The sequence below is a fragment of the Actinia tenebrosa genome, unplaced genomic scaffold, assembly GCF_029948245.1.
Source record: "Actinia tenebrosa isolate PJP-AT-01 unplaced genomic scaffold, QUT_ActTen_1.0 PGA_scaffold0__85_contigs__length_37466705, whole genome shotgun sequence".
In the NCBI taxonomy this organism is placed as follows: Eukaryota; Metazoa; Cnidaria; class Anthozoa; order Actiniaria; family Actiniidae; genus Actinia; species Actinia tenebrosa.
Genome location: NW_028292569.1, coordinates 636,493 through 664,431, shown reverse-complemented (window position 1 = coordinate 664,431; position 27,939 = coordinate 636,493). Strand labels below are relative to the sequence as shown.

The 27,939-nt window shown below is 36.1% G+C and overlaps 3 protein-coding genes and 1 non-coding gene across 4 annotated transcripts in view; 1 reads left to right on the top strand and 3 right to left on the bottom strand.

The window, feature by feature from the left end:
* The first annotated feature begins 44 nt into the window (after window positions 1–44).
* On the top strand, window positions 45–5,905 carry LOC116305149 (protein cereblon). The gene is made up of 12 exons (XM_031714992.2): window positions 45–145; window positions 485–558; window positions 1,113–1,253; window positions 1,575–1,636; window positions 2,105–2,263; window positions 2,718–2,892; window positions 3,185–3,238; window positions 3,354–3,438; window positions 3,758–3,873; window positions 4,138–4,199; window positions 4,580–4,711; window positions 5,053–5,905. The coding sequence occupies exons 1-12, from the start codon at window positions 46–48 to the stop codon at window positions 5,237–5,239; spliced, it is 1,347 nt and encodes a 448-aa protein (XP_031570852.2). The 5' UTR covers window position 45; the 3' UTR covers window positions 5,240–5,905.
* A 570-nt stretch (window positions 5,906–6,475) lies between these two features.
* Window positions 6,476–16,927, bottom strand: LOC116305148 (uncharacterized). The gene is made up of 5 exons (XM_031714991.2): window positions 15,778–16,927; window positions 9,725–9,926; window positions 9,258–9,452; window positions 8,674–8,852; window positions 6,476–8,429 (listed from the first exon to the last, which is right to left on the bottom strand). Exons 1-5 carry the CDS (start codon window positions 16,708–16,710, stop codon window positions 7,839–7,841), a joined length of 2,100 nt encoding a protein of 699 aa, XP_031570851.1. The 5' UTR covers window positions 16,711–16,927; the 3' UTR covers window positions 6,476–7,838.
* Window positions 9,154–9,226, bottom strand: Trnav-aac (transfer RNA valine (anticodon AAC)). Its single transcript has one exon. It is a non-coding gene; the product is annotated as a tRNA-Val (tRNA).
* Window positions 16,928–20,715: 3,788 nt separating the features above from the next.
* Window positions 20,716–27,939, bottom strand: part of LOC116305165 (dynein axonemal heavy chain 3) — a 65,904-nt gene continuing 58,680 nt past the window's right edge. Inside the window, exons 91-96 of the mRNA XM_089026118.1 lie at window positions 25,038–25,110; window positions 23,801–23,901; window positions 23,553–23,615; window positions 23,429–23,476; window positions 22,349–22,409; window positions 20,716–21,496 (exon numbers count right to left, since the gene is read on the bottom strand). Coding sequence (XP_088882244.1) covers window positions 21,351–21,496; window positions 22,349–22,409; window positions 23,429–23,476; window positions 23,553–23,615; window positions 23,801–23,901; window positions 25,038–25,110 — 492 coding nt within the window. The 3' untranslated portion in view covers window positions 20,716–21,350. The remainder of the gene's footprint in view (window positions 21,497–22,348; window positions 22,410–23,428; window positions 23,477–23,552; window positions 23,616–23,800; window positions 23,902–25,037; window positions 25,111–27,939) is intronic.

The window sequence follows — 27,939 nt, the reverse complement described above, 5'->3', positions numbered from 1 at the left end:
CTATTACCCATGATTCTGTGAAACGCTTCTCTTTTCAAAACAAACATGGCGGACGAAGAAGAGGAAGATATTGAAAATGGCTACGACGCTCTTGAAGAAATCCAACCTTACAGCGAGTCAGAAACAGAGAGCTCTAGTTGTGAAGGTAAAAAGAACTCACAAACTTTATTTTTCTCCAGGGTTAACAGTTTTTCCATTGATAAAAAACGTCCTTTGATTTTATGACGAATTCAATTCTAATTTTGACATAAACATCTCATAGAACGAAAATGTTGAATCTAACATTTCGATCTCATTTTTACGCCAAAGGAGATCAAAGTTTAAATTCTTGTTTCGCTAAGGGGTTCAAATTTCCAGCTCTCCTTCCTGCAGTGCTTAACTCAATATTTAGAATTTTGTACGAATTGTAAACAAAAATTGTAAACATTGAAAAAAATATATTTTAAGATGTTCTGTCGTGAGTCTTTCTTTTATTTTTCTCTAGCTGGAAGCGATGATGACGGAGGTACGAGACCTATCAATATCACGTACGATCCAGCATTACCAACTAGACATGAGGTATATGTCTTTCACTAATATTAAAATCAATATGAAAAAATATAAACTAATTTCATTACCTTAAGATCTGTCAGCACTGTAGGTTGATTTATTTGAAATAGTCTTGAGCTGTCCAGGTATTGCAGTGTGACATGCAAAATGATGACCAGATTTAATGTCTTTGCATACTTCTATGCACAGGGTTTGTGCTGCCAAATGAGCTTTTGCATGCCTTGTTTGGTAAAACCAGCCAGCTTTGTCCTTTGCATCAAAATGTATTGGTTTAACATATGAAAGCCTGCGAATAAAAGTATGCAAATCTTACATTATCACCAGTCATACTTTTGCATGTCGAGCTGTAATGCTCTTCATGTATTTTTTTTATCAAGATGTGAAGGTCAAAAGCTTGTGCATAAAAAGTGTACAAATTCATTATCGCTAGTCTAACTTTTGCATGTCAAGCCATAATACTTTCAAATATTTTTTTTTCTTCCTTTCTTTTTTCATATTAAAGATAGTATATTATTATAATTACATTATGAATATTTGATGTATTCTCTTGATGTATTCTTCAGTATTTAGGACAAGAGATGGATGAGTTTAGTGGCAGAACTGTCTTAGAACCAAACAACGTCATAGAGCTACCTTTGATGGTGTTTCCTACAGTCGTCCTTGTGCCAGGACAGACTCTACCTTTACATCTCTTTCATCCACAGGTATAACGATTCTAGGTTTCCATTGTTACTTTTGCATTTCTTTCCTTTTCTCATGCTTCCATTTTTCCTTCCATCTCATTCCCATATATAATTATTGATCCCTTCTTATTTCTCATCTATAATATTCAATAATGCCTATCCACACCTCCATGTTTTTATATCCTTTCCCTCCCTCTCATGTCTCCATTTTCATGCTTTTCTTTCATCCCTCTCATTTTGCCATCTCTTCTTTCTACATTTCCCATGTCTAAAGCTCTATCACTTGCTCTACTCTTCCAATACAGTTGTTTGTTTTTCTAATTTTGCAATTTCATTTTACAGGCAGTGTCAATGATGAAAAACGTCATAGATAAGGATCGGACATTTGGCTTGGTCAATTCAAAGTAAGACTTAACAAAAGAATAAAGTAGGAAACGTGCCCATGCATTTTAGTTGCTGGTTATCAAAAAGCTGAACGAAGGTCATGAATCCCGTTATCTACAGTAGCCAAACACTTTCTATCATGTGCTATCAACTAGAGAGTATTCTGTAGCTTGATATCAATTGCCTGAATAAATCTCATATTGACTAGAGAGTAAAGCAAATAAATAAATAAATACAAATAGTATTCTATTGCTTGGTTACTAATCAACCGAAATAAATCTGATGAGTCTCATTACCAGCCATTAGTGAAGGGCATGCAAACACTGCCTCCCCAATCCTGCTAGATCACGTATGGGCATTTCTATTGAAAACTTGCCATTCAGCGGGTAGAATTTCCATTCAAGACCAGAAATAACACATATTTATAGCAAGCTATAGAATAAAACAAACTTAATGGCCATAGTAATGTTAAAAATGTTTGCCTTCAGACACGGAGTAAGTCAGAATGAACTGAAAGAATCTATAGGAACGACAGTAGAAATCTTTTCCATGAAGGAAGAAGTGGAAGCTGGAATAACAACCATGATAATTAAAGCCACTGGTCGACAGAGGTTCAAGATTGTAGACTTAAGAAGACAAGTGGATGGGTATGTATACGTAGGACGGGTATTGTTCGATTATCATAAGGGGATTCAGTTACTGGGCGTGTCGTGGTGTGGTACACTCACCGCTAACGTCTGGGGTGACATCACATCTGTATAGGGTTTTTATTTTTAAACAACTTTATTGGCCTTCAAAATTTCTCAACAATAGCAAACAATAATAGCAAACAAACTAAAGAGAAAAAAGAAAAGAAAAATAATTAATAATAGTATGAATATACAATAAAGAAGGACCAAGAGGGTGGCCACAAACAGGACCTAGAGTCCCATGTCATTCAGCTCCTTTGCTTCAAGCGTTCTCCTGGCTTTCCTCCTTCTGCAGACTTATGTGGTGATAAATGGACAATGTCAGATATTATAAGACTGCCACATGTATATATATTGCAAACCCAAAACTTGAATTTAATATTCTTTGCACTGTTGCTATAATATCTTTCAGAATTCTTATGGCAAAAGTGTATATATTACCTGAGATAATGTTGTCTTCACACCCAGAAGGAGGCCTTATCTCTTGCTATCACAAGTCTGGTTGCCAAGCAACATGTAATGGTAGTCTAGAGAGATCTAGGCCCACATTTAGTAAGTCAAGACTTGGTTCTACAAGGAGGAACATGGTATGATTCAAAAAATATCATATTGCAGGCACAACTATCAATTTGTGGAATGCCAAAATAAGAATGAGATCAGCGATAAATGAAAGTGTTTTCAGGATTGGCAGAACATTCAAGAAGTATTGAGAAGCTTTTAGCTAAATGTCATGCTTCTCCTAACACTTCTGCACCGTTCTGCCAACCCTCGCATGCTTTGTAATTATTGCAGACAACACACACACACGTTTTCTATTTCTTCAACATATCTAATGACCTTTAAAAGTTTTGTTGTCTAAAACTGAGGTTTTTGTACCAGATCAATACGAGTTTGAGCAGCTGGCCGGCTTGGGTCTACAAACTTTATGATCCAGTAAGTAACGATAACCAGAGGGGAGGGGAGGGTCAGGGAATTTCTTTGCACATCCCTGCCTCTCCCTTTCTTTTAAAAACCTCACTGTTTCTTATTTCTTCTCTTGTTTCCTTAGTTCACGTTGATGGATGAAGTTAAAAAAGAATTACAAAGATGGAGTCAAACAATAAGGCTAGATAATGTCCCCAAGGACCCCATAGGTAGTGTATGTTAATGTCCTTTGCATAATTATACCCCATAGAAAAGATGTCCCAAAGAACCATAAGATGCCCCAGAGGACCCAAAACCAACCATTAGGCAAACCCGTTAAAAGGGACATACCCAGCTTCTGAGTAGAGTAATATGCTTGGATACATTTCCTTCCACAATACAAGATTAGCATTAAAGTATCTAGTCTCCTAAGCAGCCAGTCTTAGGGTCATCAACCCACGCTCACTCAGTAAGCTTTGTGTGACAACACTAATAGCAGCTGCGCAGAAGACTAAAAATGATCAGGCATGGATTTTTTTGTGATTTTAGATTTTTCGTACTGGGTTGCAGCCAACCTCCCTTTGGATGACAGCTTAAAGCTTGAGTTGCTGTACGTTGATTCCACAACAGAAAGGCTGCGTAAAGAACTCAAAATGATGTATAGGGTATGTACCACCATGCCACGCCCATGACAAAGGGAGGGGGGGGCAAAGAAAACTTGTGATCATCACCCCACCTCATAATACATGCTATTACACATGCCACACCCGATACCTATACATGCAGAAAAGGGGGACCAAGAAGTTAGAGCCACCCCTTATTCTGGACTAATGGATAATTAATATTATTACTAATAATTGATGATTTATTACTAAAGATATTTCATTAAGACATTAACCAATGCAGTACTTAATATTTTGTCTTTATAGTGTAGTGTTTTGTGTTGTGGTGATTGTAATACTACTATTTGCTACAAAAATGATTTATTCTGGTGAGTTCATCAACTCGATCTCTTTTCTATTAAATGTTTTCTATTAAATCTATTTAGCTTTAGCTGTTGTATCACAGCATGGGACAATAACAACAGAGCTCGGCTCCAACTAGGTGAAAGCCCAAAGATCGAATTGGAATTTGAAAGTTGATTTTTGAGAAGGGAGAGGAAAACAGAGAATCCTTCAAAGCACAGGAGAAAACCAACAACTCCACTCACACATATCTTGGAGGCCAGCAGGACTCAAACCTTGATCACATTGAAGCACTCTCACTGCTACACCACATGTGCTTCCCAATCTAGTCTATCTAGTCTCAAAAACTCTCTCTCTTATGCCTTGATTATTGGTTTGCATACATACCATTTCCTTTTCATTGTAGTATGTCACTTGATGGTCCTCTAGCTGCTTACGTCAATCCTAGTGGATGGGTACATGAGACATTGACATTTTATAAAGCCACTGGAGTGAGGCTAAGAGGGCGACCTACAGCTGAAAATAGCTGGTTCCCAGGGTAAGTTTGAAATCATTATATTTTTGTTGTATAGAGGCTTTGCACCATGTGATGGCAGCCATGACAGGAGCCACTACAATAGTCTTTTTTCCCTGGGAAACTAAATTCTTTCTTATGTAAATCAGATTGGACCAGATTCAATTCTCCCATTTCGAGTTCGCATTTGCTCAGTCTTAGCCTCGATTGTGTACAAATGTGTTCTTTTCTTACATTAAGGTCCATTGTATGGTAAGGAATGTTAGCACTACAGAACAATACGAGTTGATTTGAATGCCAAGGGTTTTGGTTAAATGTGTTGTTAATTCGTATTTTTCATTTACTATGTTTGACAATCTGTCTAGGTACGCATGGACAATAGCTGAATGCATGCATTGCCACAACCATCTTGGGTGGCGATTCACTGCAGTCAAGAAAGGTCTAAGTCCATCAAAGTTCTGGGGATTAACACGTGCCTCGCTTAAACCAGGAATGAGAAGTGACAAAGATGAGGAGGAGCCACAGAGCCCTCCCCCAACACATATGGAATAAACACCAAAAGAAACAATACGTTCCCTTTTAACACAGCTGGTTTAGTTTCGAATGAAAGGTGCATCTGTCTTTAGCAGCCAAACGTTTGACCATAGTTATTGGAGTAGAATGGTTTGGAAACTCCATAGAACAAAGCTATTGTTTTGCGTTTGATGTTGAACCGTACTATCACGTGATACTAACCCTGCACAATGGACCAAAGCAAGTATGGCTGAAAATACTAATTTCCTTATTAACAATGGATAAAGTCAAACAAAAACCTAGAACAATAGGTTTCCCAAACATTCCGCTCGATTGACTATGCTTTGACTGCAAAATAACGTTGATTCCAAAACGAAAGATACGAAAACTAAGATTTTAAATATTCCAAACTAAAGTTCAAATTATTAGACTTAGAAAGTCAATATAGCACGATAGGAATATTTCAGTATTTAAACCATAGTAGTTTATACAATTAGTTTTAAACCATAAAGTTATAGGTGACGTACAAATGCTGCCCGACCCCCTCCCCTTTCGGTGGAGGTTTTTCACCAGAGACGATGGGAATTGGGGTGGGGTGAGCAACCAGTACGTATAAGGATAGCATTTTATATATTCATTTTTGTAAGTAAAAGTATAAATATAAGTATAAATGTATCGAGAAAATAAAATGTTGTCTTAGTTGAACTTGTTGGATACGGTTGACCAAGGTTGGTAAACACAAGGTGGAGAATAGTTGACGTTACTATGACAATAGAAATGTTGCTGCAATAGTAAGCTCTTCTAAACTTAAACCCTAGCTCGACACTTGTCGTTTGTGGTCTAACGAAAACCTCGATAACATAGATAGTTTTAAGGAGCCTTGTTGATATCATCGCTTACCTTTTGGGCACCTCCATAATTCGGATACTGCAAATTCCCTTGGCTGGTTGATAAAGAGAGGCTCAACTTCCCTTGCCATTTGGGCACCGCCATGAAACGTATCTTTCACGGCCCTTAACTGGTTGTATTAAGGAGCCTTATCTTATATGGTCACCTATATATATATATATAATGCAGACATTACACAGTACCTTGGCTGACCGTATTAGGCCCAATTGTTCCTTAAACCTTATGAGCACCTCCATAATGCGGACACTCCATAGTACCTTGACTGGTCGTTATATAGAGGTGTTTGCCTGTCTGTCTGATGAACGATCAACAAAGTACAAGGTATCGGCAGCAGCGTCCAAGTAAGGACTTGTAATATTTAGTATCTTTTATAGTTATTGATTTTATTGTTGGACTCGTTCTATATTATTCTAAACATATTACAAAAATACGATCTTAATTTATCCGACACTCTCTTTTAGAAATCAGTGACAACCTTAGTTTTCGTAGAACAAGGTACAATGTCCTAAAATCATTTTCTTTCGTAGTACAGTAACAATAGTTTAGTTTAGTATATTATTTTTTCTTCAATAGAAAATAACGGAGACTTATCGCCCCAATTGCTGTTCAGCCCCTTATAAACTACAAATAGTTAAAATAGATGATAGTAGAATAATAATAATAATAATAATAATAATAATAGAATAAATAATAATTGAATAAATAATAATTAACGAAAACGATGGAACACTTGTACGTTAGGCAAAAGGATAGTAATGCTGTACAAGATTATTAACGCGCTAAATTAAGGCGGTCTGTATGATAATATTGTTATTTTATCCTTAAAATGATAAAAAATAAGATCTTTGAATTTTGGGACAGATTCAGCATGCTTCAGAGAACTAGGGAGTTTATTCCACAATTTAACAGACCTGGGGGAAAAAGAACTTGTAAAGTATAGCTGACGGCGAGAATAAACGAGGCAGAAATTTGTAGGATCATAACTGCGCGTACCATGATAAAGATCAAAGTTATCAATTATTTCTGTGATCTTAACATTTTTGTTTCCAGAGCCTTTTTTCCTCTGTTCAGAGCGTCAGTTGTCGCTGCTGACCAGGAAAAATGCAGAATCTAAGAACGACTTTTGGTCTAAAAAGCTCGAGTCTAAACAGCGCATGCTCCAATGGTGCAGTATACCATTGCAATAAAAGCACAAAAGATTAGTCAGCAGCTTGAAAAGAAGGGCCGACATAGAAATGCGAGAACGTACTCCTTAATGTTTTAAAGAAAAAAAACAAAAACAAAAACAAACACTGCACAAAAAGCATAAAATATTCGGGAAATTCTTGAGATAATAGGCAGATTAAGATTCCCGTTTTTCCTTCTCGCAAACGGCAAACGTGACCACGTTTTCATCGTTTCCCTACATTTCACTTAACCTTTTGCAAACCTTCCCGACAAAGACACACATTCTTATTTTTATCTACTACTTGAAAATCGAGCGATTTCTTTTTCACTAATTTTAAAGAATTTTCTAATCGGGTCAACTGACGTTTCACGTTTGCCGTAAACGAGAAGCTTAACCTCTCTAATGAGCTAGAGTAAAGGGCCGGGAACCCCGCAAAAAAAAAAAAAAAAAAAAAAGTTAAAATGTTTTTGGAAAATGCAAGGAAAAAAATTTAAATTTACCAAAAAAAGGTAATAGATTAACAACATGGACAATTTCTATTATTTATATTACACATCATTATTAAATATCGTATTTTTCTATATTAGCGTAAGAGAATATCGGATCAGCTCTGGAGGTTTCTCCATCTCTTGTCATCGCAGGCGACCAGAGCGGTGTTCGTGGCGCAGGCGTCGTTGACGCAGCCAGAGTTTTTATAGCATCGCGAATGTCCCGCAATTCGCCCTTAACTTTCCCGTAGATTTGATCAAGCGAGTTTTCGACGCTGTCAATTCTAGACTGTAGTAATTCCAAAGGCATAGCACCTCGGTCAATATGATCACTCGAGGTGCTTATGTCACTTGTTTTTCGAATAAAGTCTGGTCGTCTGAGGAGATATCTTTTGTTTCGCGTATCTTCATGACTCGGGGCATGGTTTTCTAAGTTGTTATTTGTGGGCTTTGGCGGGTCTCTTAAGCTTTGAGATTCCACTTGAATAACCGGTTTATCTCGTTTTTCTTGTTCTTCTTTCTTTTGCTGCTGCTGTTGTTGTTCAGCAGGAGATTTCCAGGAATCTACCAGAACGGCCTGGACACTGTTCGGATGGTAACATGGAGAAGGAAGAGGTGTTTGAAAACTGATTGACGGATACTCAAAGACTCTATCACATTCTTGCTGCAGAAAAAAAGACAAAAATATTTAAGATAAAAACGTAAAAATATTAATAGTTATAAAACGATAGTTCTTCTTAAAACAAGATGGCGGTGATATGGAAGTTGATGCCTACACAAAGGTTATGGGTATCACAAGTCGTCATAATGCCTCTGCAAAAGTTCAAAGTCCTTACTAAGAATAGGGAGGGGGAGGGGAGGGTAAGAAGTTGTATATTTTACTGTCAAATTCAAATTTTTCTTCTTACCGTATCTTGCTTTTTGGGAACCGGGCTGTAGATAGATGGATTCCTATAAAGTGAGTTTTTGCTGCCTTTTTGTCCTTGTCGTATTCCTAATTGTCTCTCAATATTATCAATCGTTCTACAAACATCAGTTAACAGCATGGCTGTGTCGTCTATCACGAAAAATTTCTTCCAGTAATCATCTAAAACAAAACAGATAAATTGTACTTTATTACTGACAGCACGTTACAGTCGCCACACCCCTGTTTCTCATGGTGAGCACCGAGGAACGTGACGAGTCATCCTTTCGCATGCGCACAGTATTAGTTTATATTTAAATAACCAATCGAACCACGGCATTTTTCAGCCTTTTACTTCTTCAGATACCAGAGATTTTCTAATAAGCATTAAAAAGTTAAAACATTCAAATATTATAATAAAAGAAATGAGGTAACGCAAAAAGTTACGTTTAAATTTAAGTAAAAAGAAAAATTTATTGAAAAATGTTTCCGCTGGGGCTCGAACCCAGGACCTTGTGCGTGTTAGGCACACGTGATAACCACTACACTACGGAAACTCCAGATGTTAATCTTTTACGATTTTGTTACCTCTTGTCCAAGCTCTTCTGACTGTTCTCCATTGCCGCATTGTTTCAAAGAATTTGTGTTGTAGGAACCTTGCTCTTTGTAGCTTGAACCAATCACCGATCTCTATGGCATTGCCGTGTCTTTTGATGAAGCTTCTGTATCTCCAGCAGCTTTGAAGGCAGCGTGCTGCCATCGTCTTTTTTGTTCTCAAATGTTCTGGGGAAAAATGAATGAAAAATAAATGATTAAAAACATCATCCAACATGGCTGTCACTTTTATTCTCTTAGGGATGATTACAATCCTCCTATAGTGAACATCATTAAACATGGCTGCAACCTTAAATGATTCCTGCGTTCTGTATTTTGGACTAAAATAAGTGACCCCAAACTGAAAGGGTCGGGCAGGTCGGCCACATCGCCCGCCCCTATATCCCCCCTTTTAACTTGAACAACATGCAACATAGCTAAAAATCAGTTTTCGCACTAACCAGCATTCTCTATGTAGGCCAAGATACGTTTTTCTTGTTGTGTTAGCTGCAAGGTCTCGTGGACAACGCTTATGAATAAAGCCATGAGAAAGATCCCAAGAACCGAGGCGAAACCAACCAATCCACGTGCAAAGATATTGACAGGAACTACGTCACCAAACCCTAGAGTCGTCATGGTAACGACCATCATCCATACCCTGTCCTTTAAAAGGGAAATATTATTTCAAATGATTAAAAACAGGCTTGATGAAAATATTGGACAGCATCGACAAGTAAAAAGGCATGCGCGAATGTTTCACTATACCAAGATTTCTAATTAACGCGCGACTGCAGTGGAAAAAAACGGTATTTCTTCGCATGGGGCTAGAAAATAGACAGACAGACAGACAGAGAGACAGAGAGACAGACAGCAACAGAAAGACAGACAGACAGACAGACGGACGGAGAGACTAAAACAAAGAGAGAGAAAGGCACACAGTTAAGCACGCAGCACACAGACAGACAGGACTAAAAGAATTGAGTTAAACAGACAGACAAACAGTCAAACAAACCGTTTTAGACAAACTGAGATACAGCAGATAGACAGACAGACAAACAGACCAACAGACACCACGCATCATCTTATTGAAGTATAATTCCTTAAAAGCATGGTTTGAGCGAGAAATTAAGCGGGATATCAAAAGATAAAGTATCTTATTCGCATGCATAATACATAAAATACAAATCCATATAGTTCCTGAATTAAGTCATTTCACTATTCATTCAACCTTCCGATGGACTTGGTTGTCTTAATTTCCACGACATGAATAATGAACGAATGAAAACAGAAAGATTACAGAATCAATTTAAACAGAAAGTGTTGATCATTTGCTGCCGGATCATTACATTTGCCTCTCTTAATCTATTATTCATTTGCAACAATACATCAAAAATACTGAATAAATAAGTAATAATTAAGTAAGAAAGAATGTTCTCTTGCCTTTGTAAATTAAATTGCATGATTTTTAGTGTTCTTTTAACCTATGGTAGAAAACGGTTATCGTAAAAACAAATTTTTTAAATGAAAAATTTATTTTAAGAATTTAAAATGCATCGAGAAAAGTTTAGTTGGAATGACTCAAATAAAAAGGCTTGGAAATAATAAACTTTGTGGATTATTCCTATGAAATATTGTGGAACTGTTTTAGTGACTAAAGAAAAAATAAATACTGATTTAAGTAACTTAACTAATGTAGTTTCGATTGCGCGATAGTTTAAACTATCGCCGGAATGAAGATTTAATTTCAAACTCGTATCAATATCATAAGCAAAAAACAAAAAACAAAAACAAAAAACAAAAAAACAAAAAACACACAAAAAAACACAAGTAATGGCTTATTCCGTGACCTTCAGAGTTTTCATTAAAATATATTTTAAGAAAATTTCAGCCAGCCCGACTGCTTTGAACCTTAATACAATATGAAAGGGGCATATTTTTTGACTAGGCTTCATCAGCCGATTGTACGCCTTGGTATTACTTTAATTTTGCTAGAATAGTTTTATATACATCAAATGATGACCATTAATTTTAATTGTTTTTTCGTCAGAAGTAATTTTCTTGACTCTCATAAAGGCTTCATTTGAAGAGGCAGTGTTGATGTAGTTTACTGGTGACAGGATCCCAGAATCCCGAGATTCAAAATTGTTGGTTAAAATATTCTTTTCATTATCTCATTAGTTTTAGGCCCCGTCTACACTATGCCGGATAAATTTGAATCCGAATTTTTATTTAATCGGTTAGGCCTACCGTCCACACTAGTCCGCGGGCGAATCCGGAACAATTCTTCACCGAAAATGATTTTTTCGAATACGGTCTCCAGAGTGGACCAATTTGAAAACGCCGGCTAGCCGTATTAGTGTGGACGGAAAACTTTTTTTTGGTTTCGGTGTGAAAATTCGGATTCAAATTCATCCGGCAAAGTGTGGACGGGGCCTTAGACGTGTATAAAATGTAGATTAATCAATGCTAGGATTTGCTAGTTTTTTCCATTTTGTTACAGTGAGAACGACTTTTTTTGTCACTTTTCAAATGCATACAGTAAATCATCCCTTGAGCCAGTAGATTGGAAATAAGATTTACTTAGATCACTCGCGGTGTATTTGAACTCAAGCCGCTGTAGTTTAGAGGGTTTGAAGCAGTAGAAAGTTCAGGAAATAACAATCTAAAAAAACTCGAAGTATTCACGGTTCAAGTGTCCTCACTGTAAGTGTGTTTTTTTAAAAAAATATTCAAGCAAGTATTGTAGAGGTTTTCATGGTGCGTAAGGAATCAATATGTTACCAGCGTCATGGGGATATTGAAACTCGATTATTATAATCGTTAGTGCAGGGAAACAAATATAGCTATTAACAGTAGAATTGGTCTTACTAATGAATGAAAAGCTTCATTGAATAAAGGTTCAGAAAAGTTGTTATTGCAAAAAAAAAAAAAAAAAAAAAACGCTTTTGAAGCAAAAGCCCTTTCAAAACGACTGCGCCGCACGTCTTCCACTTCTTTTCTTTTCAAATTTGAAAAGAAAACAGAATGATTTAATGATATTTAGCCGTTATTCAGAGAAAAGTACAATACGCGTATTTAAAAGGACTAAAGTTTTTTTAGTCTCGTATTATACGAAAGCTGACGAAGATATTTTGGACTTCGTACTTTAAAATGCCGGCAAATTTTTAGCAAGAAAAACTTCATAAAATATACTTTCTAGACGTGACTATTCATTATGCGAACAGAAACAAGATCTTCAGTGTATTCTTTTGATAACGAAAACGAAAACTAATGGGTAATAGTTTAAAAGGGAGGTATCTTTTTATAATACGTACTCTAGAGTTTCGTCAAAAATTAAACGCCTACGTCCTAACTTGAAACGAAGTAAGCTATAATGTCTGGATATTTAGGGTGGAATCTGTTTTAACGTAAATGAGAGGTGTTTTATATTCGTTTTTCATCTTCCCTACAGGATTAAAACATATTATAATGTTCCTGTAACAATCTGACAAAGTTTTGAATGACGTTGCCTCGCCCAGTACGGCCTACAAACGTTCCGAAAAGAATAACTAGAAAAAGACGATTAAAAAAAAAAAAAAAAAAAACCCGTCAATTTCTGGCTAAAAAATGTGATAAAAATTGTAGAATTATTATAAAGATGTTGTGGTGGGTTTATTGTAAATAAAGCACCATTTCTTGTCGTGAGGGAATGGATAACTAAGTAGGATTTCTCGCGTTCATAGCGAGATAAGCGGTAATTCCTTGATCAGATCCGGGTTAGAGTAATGGAAGCGACAAAGCAAAACCCTGAAGAGCTCCAAGTTAGCTTACGACCTCGTTGTCTGCTACTGAATAAAACACTACACAATCTCAGAGAAAAAACACGGTTCCTTTTGCGTTAAAATAAAAAGCAGGTTGGATTCAGAGGTCAAAATGAAGATCTAGATCAAAGGAAATAGAATAAACAATTGACTAGACGGCGTATGTATCTTTTTTTCGACAAGTTATAGAAGTCAAGTATACAGGCTCGCCTTCTTTGGGTGAACGAGGTTGTTTACTTGAATTTATTCATTTCTTCTGTACTACATTTTTAATAGCACTTTCGATTAAAGGATTTAATAGAAATTCTCTAGTCTTTTCTCCAATAGTTATCATTTTAGACAAAGCTCCACGCATTTTATAATTCTAAATGTACTAAAAATCTTAAGGGAAGGATTAAAGCTTTATAGTTTTCTGCATATCTCATTGATTATCGCTCCAGAAATCGTTTGGAATCTGAGAGGTACGTAAGAGACAAAAGTATCAATATTGATAACCGTTTTGAAGAAAAGCACTAAAGAAACAGGATTGAAAATAGCTGTATAGTACAGCAAAACCATAATTAGTGCAATATTAAATTTAGACATAATAAATATCTTTGGTAACCAATATTAACTTTTACTACGTATGGCATTTATGGTTACTTTGTCGCTTAATCTAGTTATTAACTTGGTGGGACCGCTTTTACTATTTTATTCCAGTTTTTTTTGGGTTATATTTTGATATTCGAATACCTTTTACCGTCAGTTAGTTCCGTATTACTTTAAAAATTAGCCTCAGTAACTATAAACAAATATTAGAGAAATACGAAAGAAAATGAAGACTTTTTTGTCGCTGGAACTAAGAAGATGAGTTTATTTATAGAGAAATTAATTTTTGCCTTCAGCTTGTTAACTTACTGCTCTGTTCTCAGCTGTACGGCTCGCTTGCCGAGATGGATTCATTTTTCTTAGCTTTTTCTTGTTCGCTGCAAGTTGGCTCAGTTGCACCTGCTACCAAAAGTTCTAGACTTTGTATAGGAAATGCGACCGAATATTAAGCCTTTTGAATAAAGTGGAATGGAACTATTTGAGACAATAGTTCCAACTAATAATATCCGAGTTGGAACAAAGTTCTGCACGAATTAATGAGTCTTTTAGCTCCGCTCTTAAAACGACTAACAAAAAACATTAAACTTTGAATTTTGAGGTAAATAATGATGAACCATCTTGGTTTTTGAACCGAGAAAAGAACGATAGATACCGCAAAAGTCAGTTTATGGCTATTCTAGAGAATATTCAAACGAAGAAACTTTAATGCTTTTAACTTTCTTAAGTTTCCACTTTAACTCAGTTATAACCGTTTGTGTATTCGAAACTCTCTACTTGAAATAGTCTAAGTGGTTTTCCTTGCTTTTTATTTTTTTTAAATCGCATAATTATAAGAACTATTTAAAGAAAGTCGGCGTTCTTTATTAAATTTATATCTGGCAAAAATTTTAGAAAAAAAACCCCCAAAACCCAAAACAAAAACAAAAACCAAAACCAAAACAACAACAACAACAACAACAACAACAACAAAAACAAAAAAAACAAAACAAAAACCCCAGATTTTAGAAGAATTGTGGTCGCTTCAGCAGGAAAAACATGTCCGAGAAAAGTTCCGAAGTTAAATTTGGCAAGGTTAATTCCGAAAATCTCTTTATTAGCATGAATTATGTAATGGCAAAAAAATTATTCTCGTAGTCATAATAACAAAGGAAACTTCAATCACTTATAATGTACTCGATCAGGTCATAGGTGCTCAACTGTTTCAGTTTTTACCGATATTTTACAAAATATATCAGATTTTTAAAGATCGTTTTTATCTTTCCTAAATTTTGCTTCACTAATCTTTTTTAAATAATGAAGCTGCTCAACACAAAAATTCAAATTCTTAATTAAACCCTAATGTACGGTGTGAATTAGAACTAAAGCTTAGCGAAACAATAGATGTTTATTCTTGAATGAACTTCACGTAAAAAACATTTAATCTTTTGTAAAAAGTGGTCTCTGAATTGAAGAAAATTTGCCGGCAATTTCCAAAAAGTCTTGTTAATTTTGGCATGTGTTTCTCTACGGATTCCTGTAGCTTTTCAAAGCTAAACATAGGTATTATGTTAAGAAAACCTCTGCAGTTGTTAAGTACGGCCAATTCATTTTCAAAAAAGTCTTTTCCTCACGAGTTTTTGTATTGGAAATAATATTGAAAATCCTTTGTTTCGAGAAGCAAAACTTAGGCTGGCGCTTGTATAGATTTGATGGAGATTTAGATGAGTTTTTAAAGCAACCCCAGGAAGCTATCCTCGATCAGTTTAGTACGTTCACAAAAACAAGGAAATTAGGAAATTATATGTTTACTCAGAACACACACATTTCGACGTCTACTGCGCACGTACAAGTTAATAATTCTGAACTTGACAGTACTGTTTACTTCTAATTTATAAGAGCGAGTGGAATATCTTAGTTACATTTTTGCACTGGATTTAAGAGTGTAAACCTTTTTCGTAGCAAGCCATTAGTCGCTAGAGACGGTAAACAAGATGCTGTAAATGATAGCACATAGCACACTTAGTATAGCTAGGCCTGAAGGCTTCGTGTAGGTAAATACATGGAAAATAGCGCGAACCATGCTTTCGGGGAACCTTCTTAAAAGTTCAAAAATATAATAAAGTAGAGAATAACTGAAATTCACTTACCAGATAAGGAAGATCGTCTTCTATTATGTAAACACAGTACCCACCGAGAAAGACGTTCAGGGTGTAAAATGTAAAAATCAGCAAAAATGGTTCTTTTAAAAAGTAGGTTTTGACGAGAAACCTCGAAGAGACATCCGTCTTGGTTACGGAGGCAAGTAAATTGGTAGACTGGTTGTTGAATAATTGACTTCTTTCTTTAACACAACGCGTTACTAGGTAAAGCCTGACCAGGACTAGTAATTGCATTTTGTATATGAACCGGACCCCGAGGTTGTCTACAAGTGGAGGGACGTGAAGCAAACATATCAGAGTCTCCAGACAGTATTTGATCAAGAGGGATGAGGTGAGGAAGCTCTCTGACTCGTGATAAAGGTTTTTTACAACGTAGAGGTTTCGAGTGGTCATATAGATTTTGTACAGTGTTATACATGTCAGAACTGAAAGTAATGAAATAGTTGCTTTCAAAACGATTCCGGCGAGTCCTAGACTATCGCCTGTCAAACTGAGGACTCCATTAGAATTGGAGATTTTTTGAGATTCTGCGTTTCTTTTTAGCCTGATTCTCGTGCACTCGATGTCTAAGATTGCAAATATCACTGCTAGAATACCCATAGCACTGCTTAAACCAGACAAATTACGCAAACGGCGATGGTAATGTCTCTTAGCCGAGTCCACATCTCGGAAACTCACGAAAGTTTGATCCAGAGACGAGACCGTGTCACTTCGTAAGCTCGTGCGGAATGGTGAACGTTTCTGAGAACTTCCAGCACCACCAGCCGTCAGTGTCCCTGGTTGAATTGTACAGTTATTTTTACGGCAGCGATTCATGTCATTAGTTTCTGTAGAAGCATCAGACTCGATGTTCTGGAGCTCAAAATGTAGATTTGATTCAGTGTTTAGATTTCGTGGTCTTGTTGTTTTGTCAGACTCCATCGGAGATCCACGTGCATCGAGACCACAGCTCTGTCGACGACCAACACGTTCTATTGAGATGCCAAAGGAGTTCCATGTGATTTATAGTTGATATGGAAAACGTAATAACGATGCCTGCACTCACAGTCAGGGCCTGTGGCACCTCGGAGGGAATCGAGTTAAGTCAGCCAATTACTGGGCTTTTGTGAGCGATCATGCGCAATATCACTTCAGGACTCTACTAAGTCCTACTGAGCAATACAGTTCATTAAGCACCCAAATACACAACACTATGGTCCTCCTATTCAAAACCGCTCAACAAAAGCGATTTTAAGTTCTTCAAAAACTCCCTGTTTCAAGGTGTAAATATATTCTTTTATAATTCATCTAGTCACCACTTTTTTTGTTTTTTGTTTTCACTTGCTAAGTGACAGCGATCATTTGCTTCTAACAGAGGAGGCATCCTAAATGGACTAGCGACTCATAATAATACTTCTCAATTATGGTTCTTTAATATTATGTCCTTGTATTGATAATTAAAATTCGTTTTGCGAACCTGTGTAAATGATTAATCTATGGTTAGTATATTGAATAAAAAAGCTTGACCCTTTCCTTTTTCAATTTTTATACACTCTTTATTTAACAACTTGTCTCGTCAAATGATTTCCTAAGAATTTAGGCGATTTTTTCAATTAATTCTAGAAAATTTGTGGTTTTTTTCGCGCGTTTTTACCTCGATTTCAGACAGAATCCATAAATAAAAAACCCGAAAGAGAACGATGTTTTGTCGTGCTAAACCATCACCACAAGAAAATCATAAGCGGAACAAATTGCGAGGCATTGGTTGGAGTCACGTTGTTGAATAAATTAACACTGACAGGTGTGTACGATACCGAATGTAAGGAATAACAAAATGTCAAAATTAAAGATTACTACGTGATAACCTTTTTAAAAAAATGTAAAAGTTGAGGCACTCATTATTTTGAAACCGTCAAATTTTTGACTCGCAAAAAAATCCTTGTAAATCGAGGTGCGTTTGCGCGCACATTTTCAGAATTTTGTTTTTGCCCAACGTTAATATCTCGAAGATCTCGAGTTGTTTTTACGTTATTTTTTCTGCGTTATCTCTCAACTGCTTGGATTTTAATCGAGAATTTGTGATAGATCAAGGATCCCTAGCTGTTGGTGTAGTGTTGAGAACGTGGATATATTTTCCCTGACAATACAAAATCCTACGATAGGCGGCAATATTGGTCATTTTGATTTATGGGATTCTATAATAAAAAGGTTCACTGATTTTGATTGTGCTGTAGATTAAGTTATTATTTGGGCCAAACGAAACGTGAAGACAGTTCATTGATGAATATATGGATAACAATCATGTTACAAGGGGGTTAAGACAAGAGGAGGAAGAAGGCCTCTGATTTTTGATCAACCAGGTGCAAGTGTACTAACCAATGCAAAAATTCGACCGATTAGAAAAACGTGCTTTTAATATGGTTATAGCCTTGTGTATTGAGTCTACGCAAAAAAATACAAATTAACAATTAAAAAATAAAGAAAAAAAATATTTAAAAAAACTAAGAAAGAAAACCCGAAATTCGCTGCATTGTTTTGTTTTAGCAACGAGTTTGTTTGAACTTGCTGCGCGCTAAATAACCTTGAGGTGTGGTTCCCAAAAGATTATCTTTTTTCTGTTGAAAATCAAGTTTGTTAGGTAGTATGTTATCACCAGATGCTTAGATTTAGAGGACTTTTGCCGCTCAATGCGCGCAAGTAAACAGATAAGAACATAGAGCTAACCACACAGTGTCGCTAAGTCACGATCTCGACAAGAAAATTCAGAACAACATTAAAAGATCAACAGTAGAGATACCGAGATTGAAAGTGTGAGCAGGAAAGAAAGTGGAGTTAGTCAAAAAGATATGGAGTGATGAGAGGCAATGACTAGATGGCCCAGAGAGACGCTTTAGCCCTAACCGCGAACCAAAATACGAATGAATGTTAGCCTCTTGTTTGCTTTCTATAAAATAATGATACAAAAACTATATCAGAACTGTATTGCGTGCGCCTATATGCTTAAGATCGATCCGAAAATACCTCAGCTTCCTCTTTCAAAGCGAACTGAGAAAATTCCAAGATTTTGAAACACTTGAATTGTTCAATGGCAAGATTTTAATTTTTTGAAGGCAAATAACGACACAATGTTTGTTCTTTTTAAAATTTCCCGGGAAGTTGTCTCTTAAGTCCTGGCGTTCCATTTCTCGATTGTTTGCTTTTAATAAAAGGCTTATAGCCCTGTTTACATTGACGATTTTTGCGGCGATTTTTGCTGCAATTTTTGTGGCAATTTTCGGAAATATGAAATCTTTAGTCTCACCCTTCAAAAGAGACATTGGTCTAGGAAAATCTTGGTATCCTGAAAAAGACTTTACAAGTAAATTCTTTATTATTATTTATTATGGACAAAATCGCAAAAAAATCGCAGGAAAAATACGCATTATTCAGAAGTAGTTCTGTGTGTTCTATCAAATGTCGTCTTTATTTCATGACTATATATAGCTGAACTTGATCAAACAGTCATTTTCTAATTGATGTGGGGATTCTTGTGCCAAACGCTGAGATTGTCAGTTTTAGGAATGACAGAAATTCCGGCCCTTGTAAAAAGGGGAAAAAGAATCGAGGGCGTAAGAGATATCCGAAATAGAAGAATGTATTAGCTGATGTATTTTATAAGAAAAAGAAGCAATGGATACCAATGTCTCTCTTTTGGGGGGGAAATTGAGGGATAGAGGGAAATGATGCTGTAGTTTTTGCAGGAAATTGTTTTACGTGCAACCTGTCATGCTTTTGAATGTTGTGTATTTGAAACAAATAGTCGTTAAAGTTATCAAAAGTACCTCCTGAAATTAGATTTGCTAGCTGTTTGTTCCTGTGTGTACAATGTGTGCTGAGCATGAGATGTGCTGTGATTTTTTTTCGATAATACGGATTTCGTAAAAAAGATACTAAAGTGTAGAATACCGACGTTTGTGTGTGTTACATACGTGGATGTTATACTATATTTAGGATTTAAAGATTAATTGCTGAGAAGAAAAAAAGAATCGCCTGTGGTTGTTGTTATTAGACCTTGCAATGCCCGTGGAATCGAAGCGTGAAAATACTGTTCCTTCCATGTCCACGCAATTGAAGCGTCCATTACTCTATAGATTCATATGTTCAGTATTCTACGTACTCATTTAAAAACGCCCTACTCGTAGAACATTCATAACATAGCGGTTAATATAGCATTTTACATCATTCTATCAAAATAAGGCTTAATGGCATGAAACGAACGGTACTTTCTAGACTGTCTCAAAATCCCGATCATTTCCGCGACTGATTGAGACGAGCTGCCAAAGTAGACTTTTGTTTGTCAGCCGCGGTTGTTTTTCAGTGGCGGTGAATGGTGGATCAGTAAAGGAGAACGATTTTGTACTGATGGGAACATTTAAAAGATAAAAGATATGGTAAAAGGCTATCTGGTAATAGAAGCGAGATTAGATTGATGTTTGGGGGGGGAAACGGAACTACTAGCAGTATGGCACACTTGTGAATGAATTAAGGAAATAAAAGGATGGATGGATGGATGGAGAAATATATTATCTGGGAATAAAAGACTCGAGATTAAAAGGATGTTAAGGGGAAAAACACAACTGCACGTAGTAATTGATAAATAAATAAATCGACAAATACATGGATAGAATGAAGCTGGACTGATGAGCGCATGTGAACAAATGTCTAGATTGGATAGATGAATAAATAGAATATATAAATGAATAGATATATTAGTGATTGACATTTCAGAAGTATGATATTGACAAGATAATAATTCATTATTTGATTGATCTTCTCCTGCCATTATGTTGGTACGTAACGAAAAAAGTATATTGAACAACACTGAGAAACCTCTTGAAACCTCTCTCCATGAAACAAAATACACAATAAGTCCTCTTGATATAAATAAATCAACACGAGCACGCTTCGTTACATAAATATATCCATAACTTTATTTTTTCTTAATCAATTATTTACAAATTTTCTAAAAACTATCGCATTCTGAGAGTAATAGACAAGCGATTCCTGCACGATAAAATAATATACAGCATCAAAAAAATCATTTATTTTCAGAGTGTGGGTAGGTATCCTCACCCGACCAAAATTTTCAGATCAACAGTAGATTTTCTTTTCAACTATTTCCAACTATTAATATAATATATCTTCTTTCTAAATTATTTATTTCATTCTTGTAAAGAAATATATTTTCTGTTGTGGCAAGCGATATATATTCACAATAAAATATTTTCTCATAAATAAAATACAGTCGTTAATATTTATAAACTAGAAGAGAATTAAGAGAATTAGGAATCAATCAAAGTGATATTGACTTGACGTCATAACACATTAGTTCATATTTTGTACAAATAAAAAATCCCACGATTTATATTTAGTTCTAATGATTTCTTTTCAATCCAGACGATGATGTTTTGGTCTCTTTTATATTAATCCCCTGACTACCACGCCTCATTGAAAATATTTTTCCTCACAAGCTGTTGGATCCAAATTGGCAGAACACAAGAATCGCTTCAAAACTGCCTTGAATGCTTTCAAATATAGTGACGCTAGTCATCAAGCTGGCATAGCATGGCCACGCCTCGTACAATCCATGTTTTCTCATCACAGGATGTGGGAAGATTAATACTCAAAACATAGTTGGTTGAATGCCCGGTGGTGGAAAGGATCCCTCGACGGGCGCTGGTTTTGTAGACTTTAAAAAAAGTGTAAACCACGAAGATATTAGTGAAGTCTGAAGCGAGCGAAAATGACAGATACTGAGTGGTAGAGAGAACGTACACCGTAATTCAATAAATATGAACAGCGATAAGAACAGCGGATATTGAATCTAGTGACCAAATATCGATGGTTTACGACCAAAGCGAAACAATATTGACGCATTTTAGGTATACATCGTTTATTGTATACCATGTATTTGAACGCCAACGACATAGGACCTATATATAGGGTATATACACATTGGGTTATATTAGGGGCATGTTAACCAATATAGGAACATGTCTATTCTTGTCAGTCCTTCTAATGGTGCGTGTAAAGTCATAGTCGCCATGTTGGAGGAATGTATCTTTTCCATATAATTCGCATCATGCACAATGAGCCCAAGCTTGGTTTAAACTTTATGGGGTTATACCGCTTTTTTTCTGAGATGTTTGGATAATAGTTCAAAAATTAATTCGATACTTTTCTGAACTAACTTTTTATTTTATTTTAAGCTAGAACACATAGTAGGATTGGGATGTTCGTCCAATCTGGACGCGCTTTATGTTTGTTTTATAGAAACATGCAATCGCATGTTCATCACTAGACCAATCGCAGCGCGCTTTATACTTTGACTTATGTAAATATGCGCAAATGACTTTTGGCCAATCGAAGCGCGTGTTATATATTTACTCATGTGAATAGCCCTACCCAGTGCTCCACCAATCGGGGCGCCTGTTATATTTTATTTAACTCTCAGAATACAAATATCCATAATGCATTGCAATGATGTTGAATAATAAAAAAGACAAGTCGACATTACAGAAACTCTGTATGCGCGGCTTACCTGGGCACGAGTAGGTCTGTTTTTCCTCCAGTTTTGTTATTTCACAAGGTTTTATCCAGATCTGGGTTACCTGTGTTAAGGATTAGTTTTGCTATACTTGCTGTACTTAAAACTGATCTTGCCCCATCCCCTCAACTTCTTTCCTTTCCAGAAGCACGCACCTCGTGAGTATATAAGTTATGCTAGTGCGGTTTTCGTATGACTGTGAAAAGCTCAGTGCCGTAAGCGTGACGTGTCGTGACCGTGATACTTTCTAGAATTTTAATTGGCTGATTTTTTTCACGCGCAATATGATTGGTCTAAAAGTGCCGTGATCTTGGCGTGATCGTGTGCGCGCCGTGTTTATGCCGTGTTCCGGGTATTTGATTGGATGGAGAGTAAATTCTCGTGCAATGCGATTTGTCTGGCTTATCCCTTGCTGTGTCACGACCGTGTTCGTGCCGTGAACTTTTCACACTCATACGAAAACTGCTGAATTTGGAAGACAAAACAATGCGAATTGAAAATGAGGATGTATGGAAATTGAAATAAATTCAGCTTTGTCCTTCAAATTGGGCTGCTCTGCATGGGAATACATAATTGCTGTAAGATAATAGGCCTATTACTGGGTTTCAATCAGCTGTGATCAAAGTCTTTCAGTGATGAACATTCAGCACGAGGCAGGAAATGACGTCAAATGAAACCATGCAAGACAAATATGTCCAAATAAACTTAATCAGCCTGAAAAACAAGCAGATTTCGTATGACCAGAAACACTACTATAATGGAGATATGGCGGCCCTGATGAGTTTCTGGTCAGACGACAAAGCTCGTACAATCATGCGCATGCGCCTGCGAATGCTAGATTTAAGTTTTTGGAAAGATCCCATACGGCTTTCATGACCTTATAGACCAAATTCAAAACTCGCACCTATGTGAGGCTTAAGTTGTGAACAAAGGAATCTGGCGTGATTCGTGACTTTTGAATCACGCCAGATTGCTTTGAGTCACGCCAGATCCCTTTGTTCACAACTTAAGCCTCACATCGGTGCGAGTTTTGAATTTGGTCTATAGACTTATCTATCAGTTATAAAAGGATACAAAAGGAACGGGATCGTAAAGAATCTTGGGTAACGATTCACCGATAACCTGCAAGGAAAAAAGAGAAGAGAATATGAAGTGAAGGAGGAGGTCCTGAATACTATCAGTACAAAGTAATGCATACCTTTGAGTCCCTGTCCCATCGAGCACCTTCCATATATAGTCCCTTGACGTAAACACCGTCTTCCTGTTGAACAGAAGATGTAAAAGACTTTTTATGACATTCACAGACGGATAAGGAAACATGCAAGCAAGCAAGCAAGCAAGCAAGCAAACGAACGAACGAACGAACGAACGAATACAAAGTAGGTAATGATGGAAGTAATAAAAAAAGGAAGGAAGACATGGTAACAATACAAAGAGAAAACGTACGGGTTTTGAGTCTAATTCCTGATTGTCGTCGAGAACTTCAAAGTCATACCCCAAGTGATCGATAGGTATTTTGTACTTGCGCGCGTAATTCTGTGTTGCACCTGAAATAAATTTAAAATAATCCACCTCATTTTAAAATATAGTTTTTTTTATAATAGACCTTCTTACAGCTATATCATAATATTATAAACAATGGCATAATGTTAAGCCATCCTAAAATTAAATCAAAAAGTACGCTGGGTGATCGCGCTTTCTAGTCGGCAGCGCCCAAGCTTTGAATGCACTTCCTTTAGACCTCAGGAATACTGACCTTTCTATTGCTTCATTTAAGATGAAACTTAAGACACATTTATTTACTAAGGCTTTCTTGCATTAGTAACCATTAGAATTAGTTTTCATTTCTTAATAGTTTTCCATTTCATTATTATTATTATTGTATATACATTTTGTACTTGAAGTAGTTATATAGCGCACTTGAATATGTATATAGATTTTTGCGTTTTAAAAGTTAATAAATTATCATTATTAAATTAATTATTAATTCGGTGGATGAATTAGAAGAGCCTAAATCCCATTATTTATTTATTTATTATTTGTTATCTTTACAAGTTATTGTGCATCGACGGTGATGATTGATAACCTGGATGAGTCGGCCATGTTGGATGACAGAAAACATCCAACATGGCTACCGAAATAACTTTATTGGTTTATTATTATTTATTTATTTATTATCTTCACATGTTATTGTGCATCTACGGTGATGATTGATAACCTGGATGAGTCGGCCATGTTGGATGACAGAAAACATCCAACATGGCTACCGCAATAACTTTATTGGTTTATTATTATTTATTTATTTATTATCTTCACATGTTATTGTCCATCTACGGTGATGATTGATAACCTGGATGAGTCCGCCATGTTGGATGACAAGAAACATCCAACATGGCTACCGAAATAACTTTATTGGTTCATTATTATTTATTTATTTATTATCTTCACATGTTATTGTGCATCTACGGTGATGATTGATAACCTTGATGAGTCCGCCATGTTGGATGACAAGAAACATCCAACATGGCTACCGAAATAACTTTATTGGTTTATTATCATTTATTTATTTATTATCTTCACATGTTATTGTGCATCTACGGTGATGATTGATAACCTGGATGAGTCCGCCATGTTGGATGACAAGAAACATCCAACATGGCTGCCGCAATAACTTTTTCCATACCTGTAAGGAAAGACTGTGTAAAATATAAGCCCGAAATCCAGAAGACGTCAGGGGGTCCATTGTCGATCCACTTCTGAGGATATAAGAATGAAAACAGTGAGAAACATTCAAGCCCTCCCTCTCCTGTGGGGGTAGGTACCAGGGGAGGGTTAGAGGATTCTCAGTGTACGTATCGTAAGCCCCCATCGCCCCCGCCTCCCGTCTTTGATTAAACAATGCGAGACAACCCCTACCCCCTTTCTCTTCTAGCGGTTGCAAAAAGCGTGGTGTGCTTACTGGTAAATAACCGAGTGTTATTTCTCAATTGACGCGGTTTTCTTTGTTATTCACCAGGCTTTATTTTTGTCATAACTCTCATTATAAATGCGAGGTCAATATATAGTTATTAAGAGTAGGTCTCTGTAAGACTCAAGCAAAGTGGGAAATGAAATTTTTTGACCACCCTTGAAATTTGGTGTGTGAGTAGGCCTTTATATGGGATTCACAAAAACAACAACAATTTGGTCACCAAATGTATTGTTGCCATGGAAACGGCAAGTGTTTTATGAGACCTTAATTTCCAATTTTTGGAATAAATTAAACCCACTCGAAGGTAAAATTCAATGCTGTGTTTCTCATACATGTTAAACTTAATTTCCTTAAAACTTTCGTCAATTATAAAGTATCTTTTCTAGTTTAGAAAAATACCAATTATTGTTAGTTTGTTATTTTGTACATGAAATATTCGTGCCTTCAAGTAACCGATGTATCAACTGTTTTAGCAACAAGATAAAATGGTCAAAATGTTTTTTGATCGTTCTCCAAAAGTATTGCATTCCCAATATAGAGGCTTGGGGGGAAGTTTTCTGAAACATTGAAGTTACCAATTCGTGCAAAATCTCTGCGGGTACGATCATCTTTAGTCCTTGGATAGTCAAATTATAAAGCCTAAAATTCAAAATGTCCTAAATTCAACCATATCGAAGCTTCGAAAATTAGCACCAAAAAGATGCCAATAAGCTAAACAAGCATTAGAGGTTGAAGGGTAATACCTAAATAACAAAATTCTAGCAAAAAAAATAATGTTCTAGTCTGCAAACACGGTAAAAAAATTTTTTATCCAAAGTAAACAATGGGCTATTTACAATTTCCGTCATTTTCAACCTACCTTTATCGTTTCATTGTGACTTTTGTGGCGCTCAACTTTCCAAATTTTCACAAGGAAATGTTTCTTGGAGACTCAATAAGCATTTAGCAAACTAACCTTGGTCATAAAGAGCTAAAATCCAAGCAATAATTAAGTGGTTCTATTAAGGATTACAACAGAATACACAAGTCATCGAATTCTCGTTCGAAGCAATACAGCATTTATAGTTTCTTCGAGCTTCAAAATTCCTGTATTTCGTGACAATATTACCTGTAAGCTGTTATTTAACATGAATGCTGAACTTTTGAAGGCTACAAAGTAAAAAAATATGCTTATTTTGAGAATATTTGAAAGAAAGAATTCTTGATCTAAAGTTGTTGTTCTCATTTTCAACCGCTGACCGGAAGTTTGGAAAAATGAATGAGACAGATTTTGTGGTGACCAGACATCTTCAAACATTCGGCCTTAGCAAATGTACTCACTTAGTCAATGAATCCGATTTATTACTCTGCCGCGCAGGTAATTATAATTACCGGTATTTCATGTTCTGCCAAATATGGCCCATTTTAACTCACATATTACAACATTCAATCTTATATGTGTATAATTCGCTGACCGGAAGTTTGGAAACTGATGATTTTCTCTGATTGGACCTGACAATTCGAGAGACATCTTCTCCAGTAAATGCCAAGCTTATCACGATGGTGGTTGCATATACAAATTTATTAAAATCTTCTAGTGATATGATTGTCAAAAAATCCTGTTGCGGGGTTAACTTGCAACGGCAGATCTAGGGGAGGGTGCATGGAGACTTTGTTCCCCTTCCCCCTAGATCCCTAGATGAGCTGTTATCTACTGCATTATTGGGGTTTGAGTTTGTAAGCAAAAGGTGCACCCCCTCCTAAAACGAAAATCCTGGATGGTGTCTCCCCCAATAGAAAAAATCCTGGATCCGCCCCTGACTTGCACGGCAATTATATACCAGCATGCGAAGAATAAATTCTTGACAAGAGCGCAGTGAAAACAGAAGTGAAAGATCGTCAAGGTAGTCGGCATGCATGCTTTGAATAACGTTGTTTTTGCTTCGTTGTTTTTTTAAAATACTTAATCACAAGATATACCCCTCTCTTCCGCTACTAAAAACTCCGTTCCTACAACTCTATTTTCACATAAACTTGTCAAAATAGAAATTCGAAACTAAATTATTAACTTTAAAGGGGGACTAACATGAAAATCCTCCGAAATTTAATTTGACTAAAACTTCAATCGAATAATCTTTAACGGTTTAATAATCACTGGTTAAATTATTATTTTTTATATTCCAATGGGAAGTATTATATTTTTATGAATTTTATAGGTGTCTGTGACGTCATACACTCAACACCAAACATCGCTCTATACACTTCTTTATAAATAATTTCATGTTTTACTCTTTTTCTATTAAACACAAAGGTCCGCTGAAAAATTAACTTTCGAACTTGTGGTTAGACTGAGTATAAAACTAGCGGAAATTTTGATTACGAAATACAAAGAAATGTATGCAATGTTTAGTGTTGAGTGTATGACGTCACAGACTCCTATAAAAATTGGTAATATAATACTTCCCACCCAAATATCAGAAAAAAACTTTAACCAGTGATTATTAGACCTGTAAGGGTTATTCCAGTAAAGGTTTCAGCAGAATTAAAATTTGGATGATTTTCGTGCTGGTCCCCCTTTAATTATTGTAGAAAAGAATAAGGTCGATAAATGGCATACCACAAATTGAAGTCATTA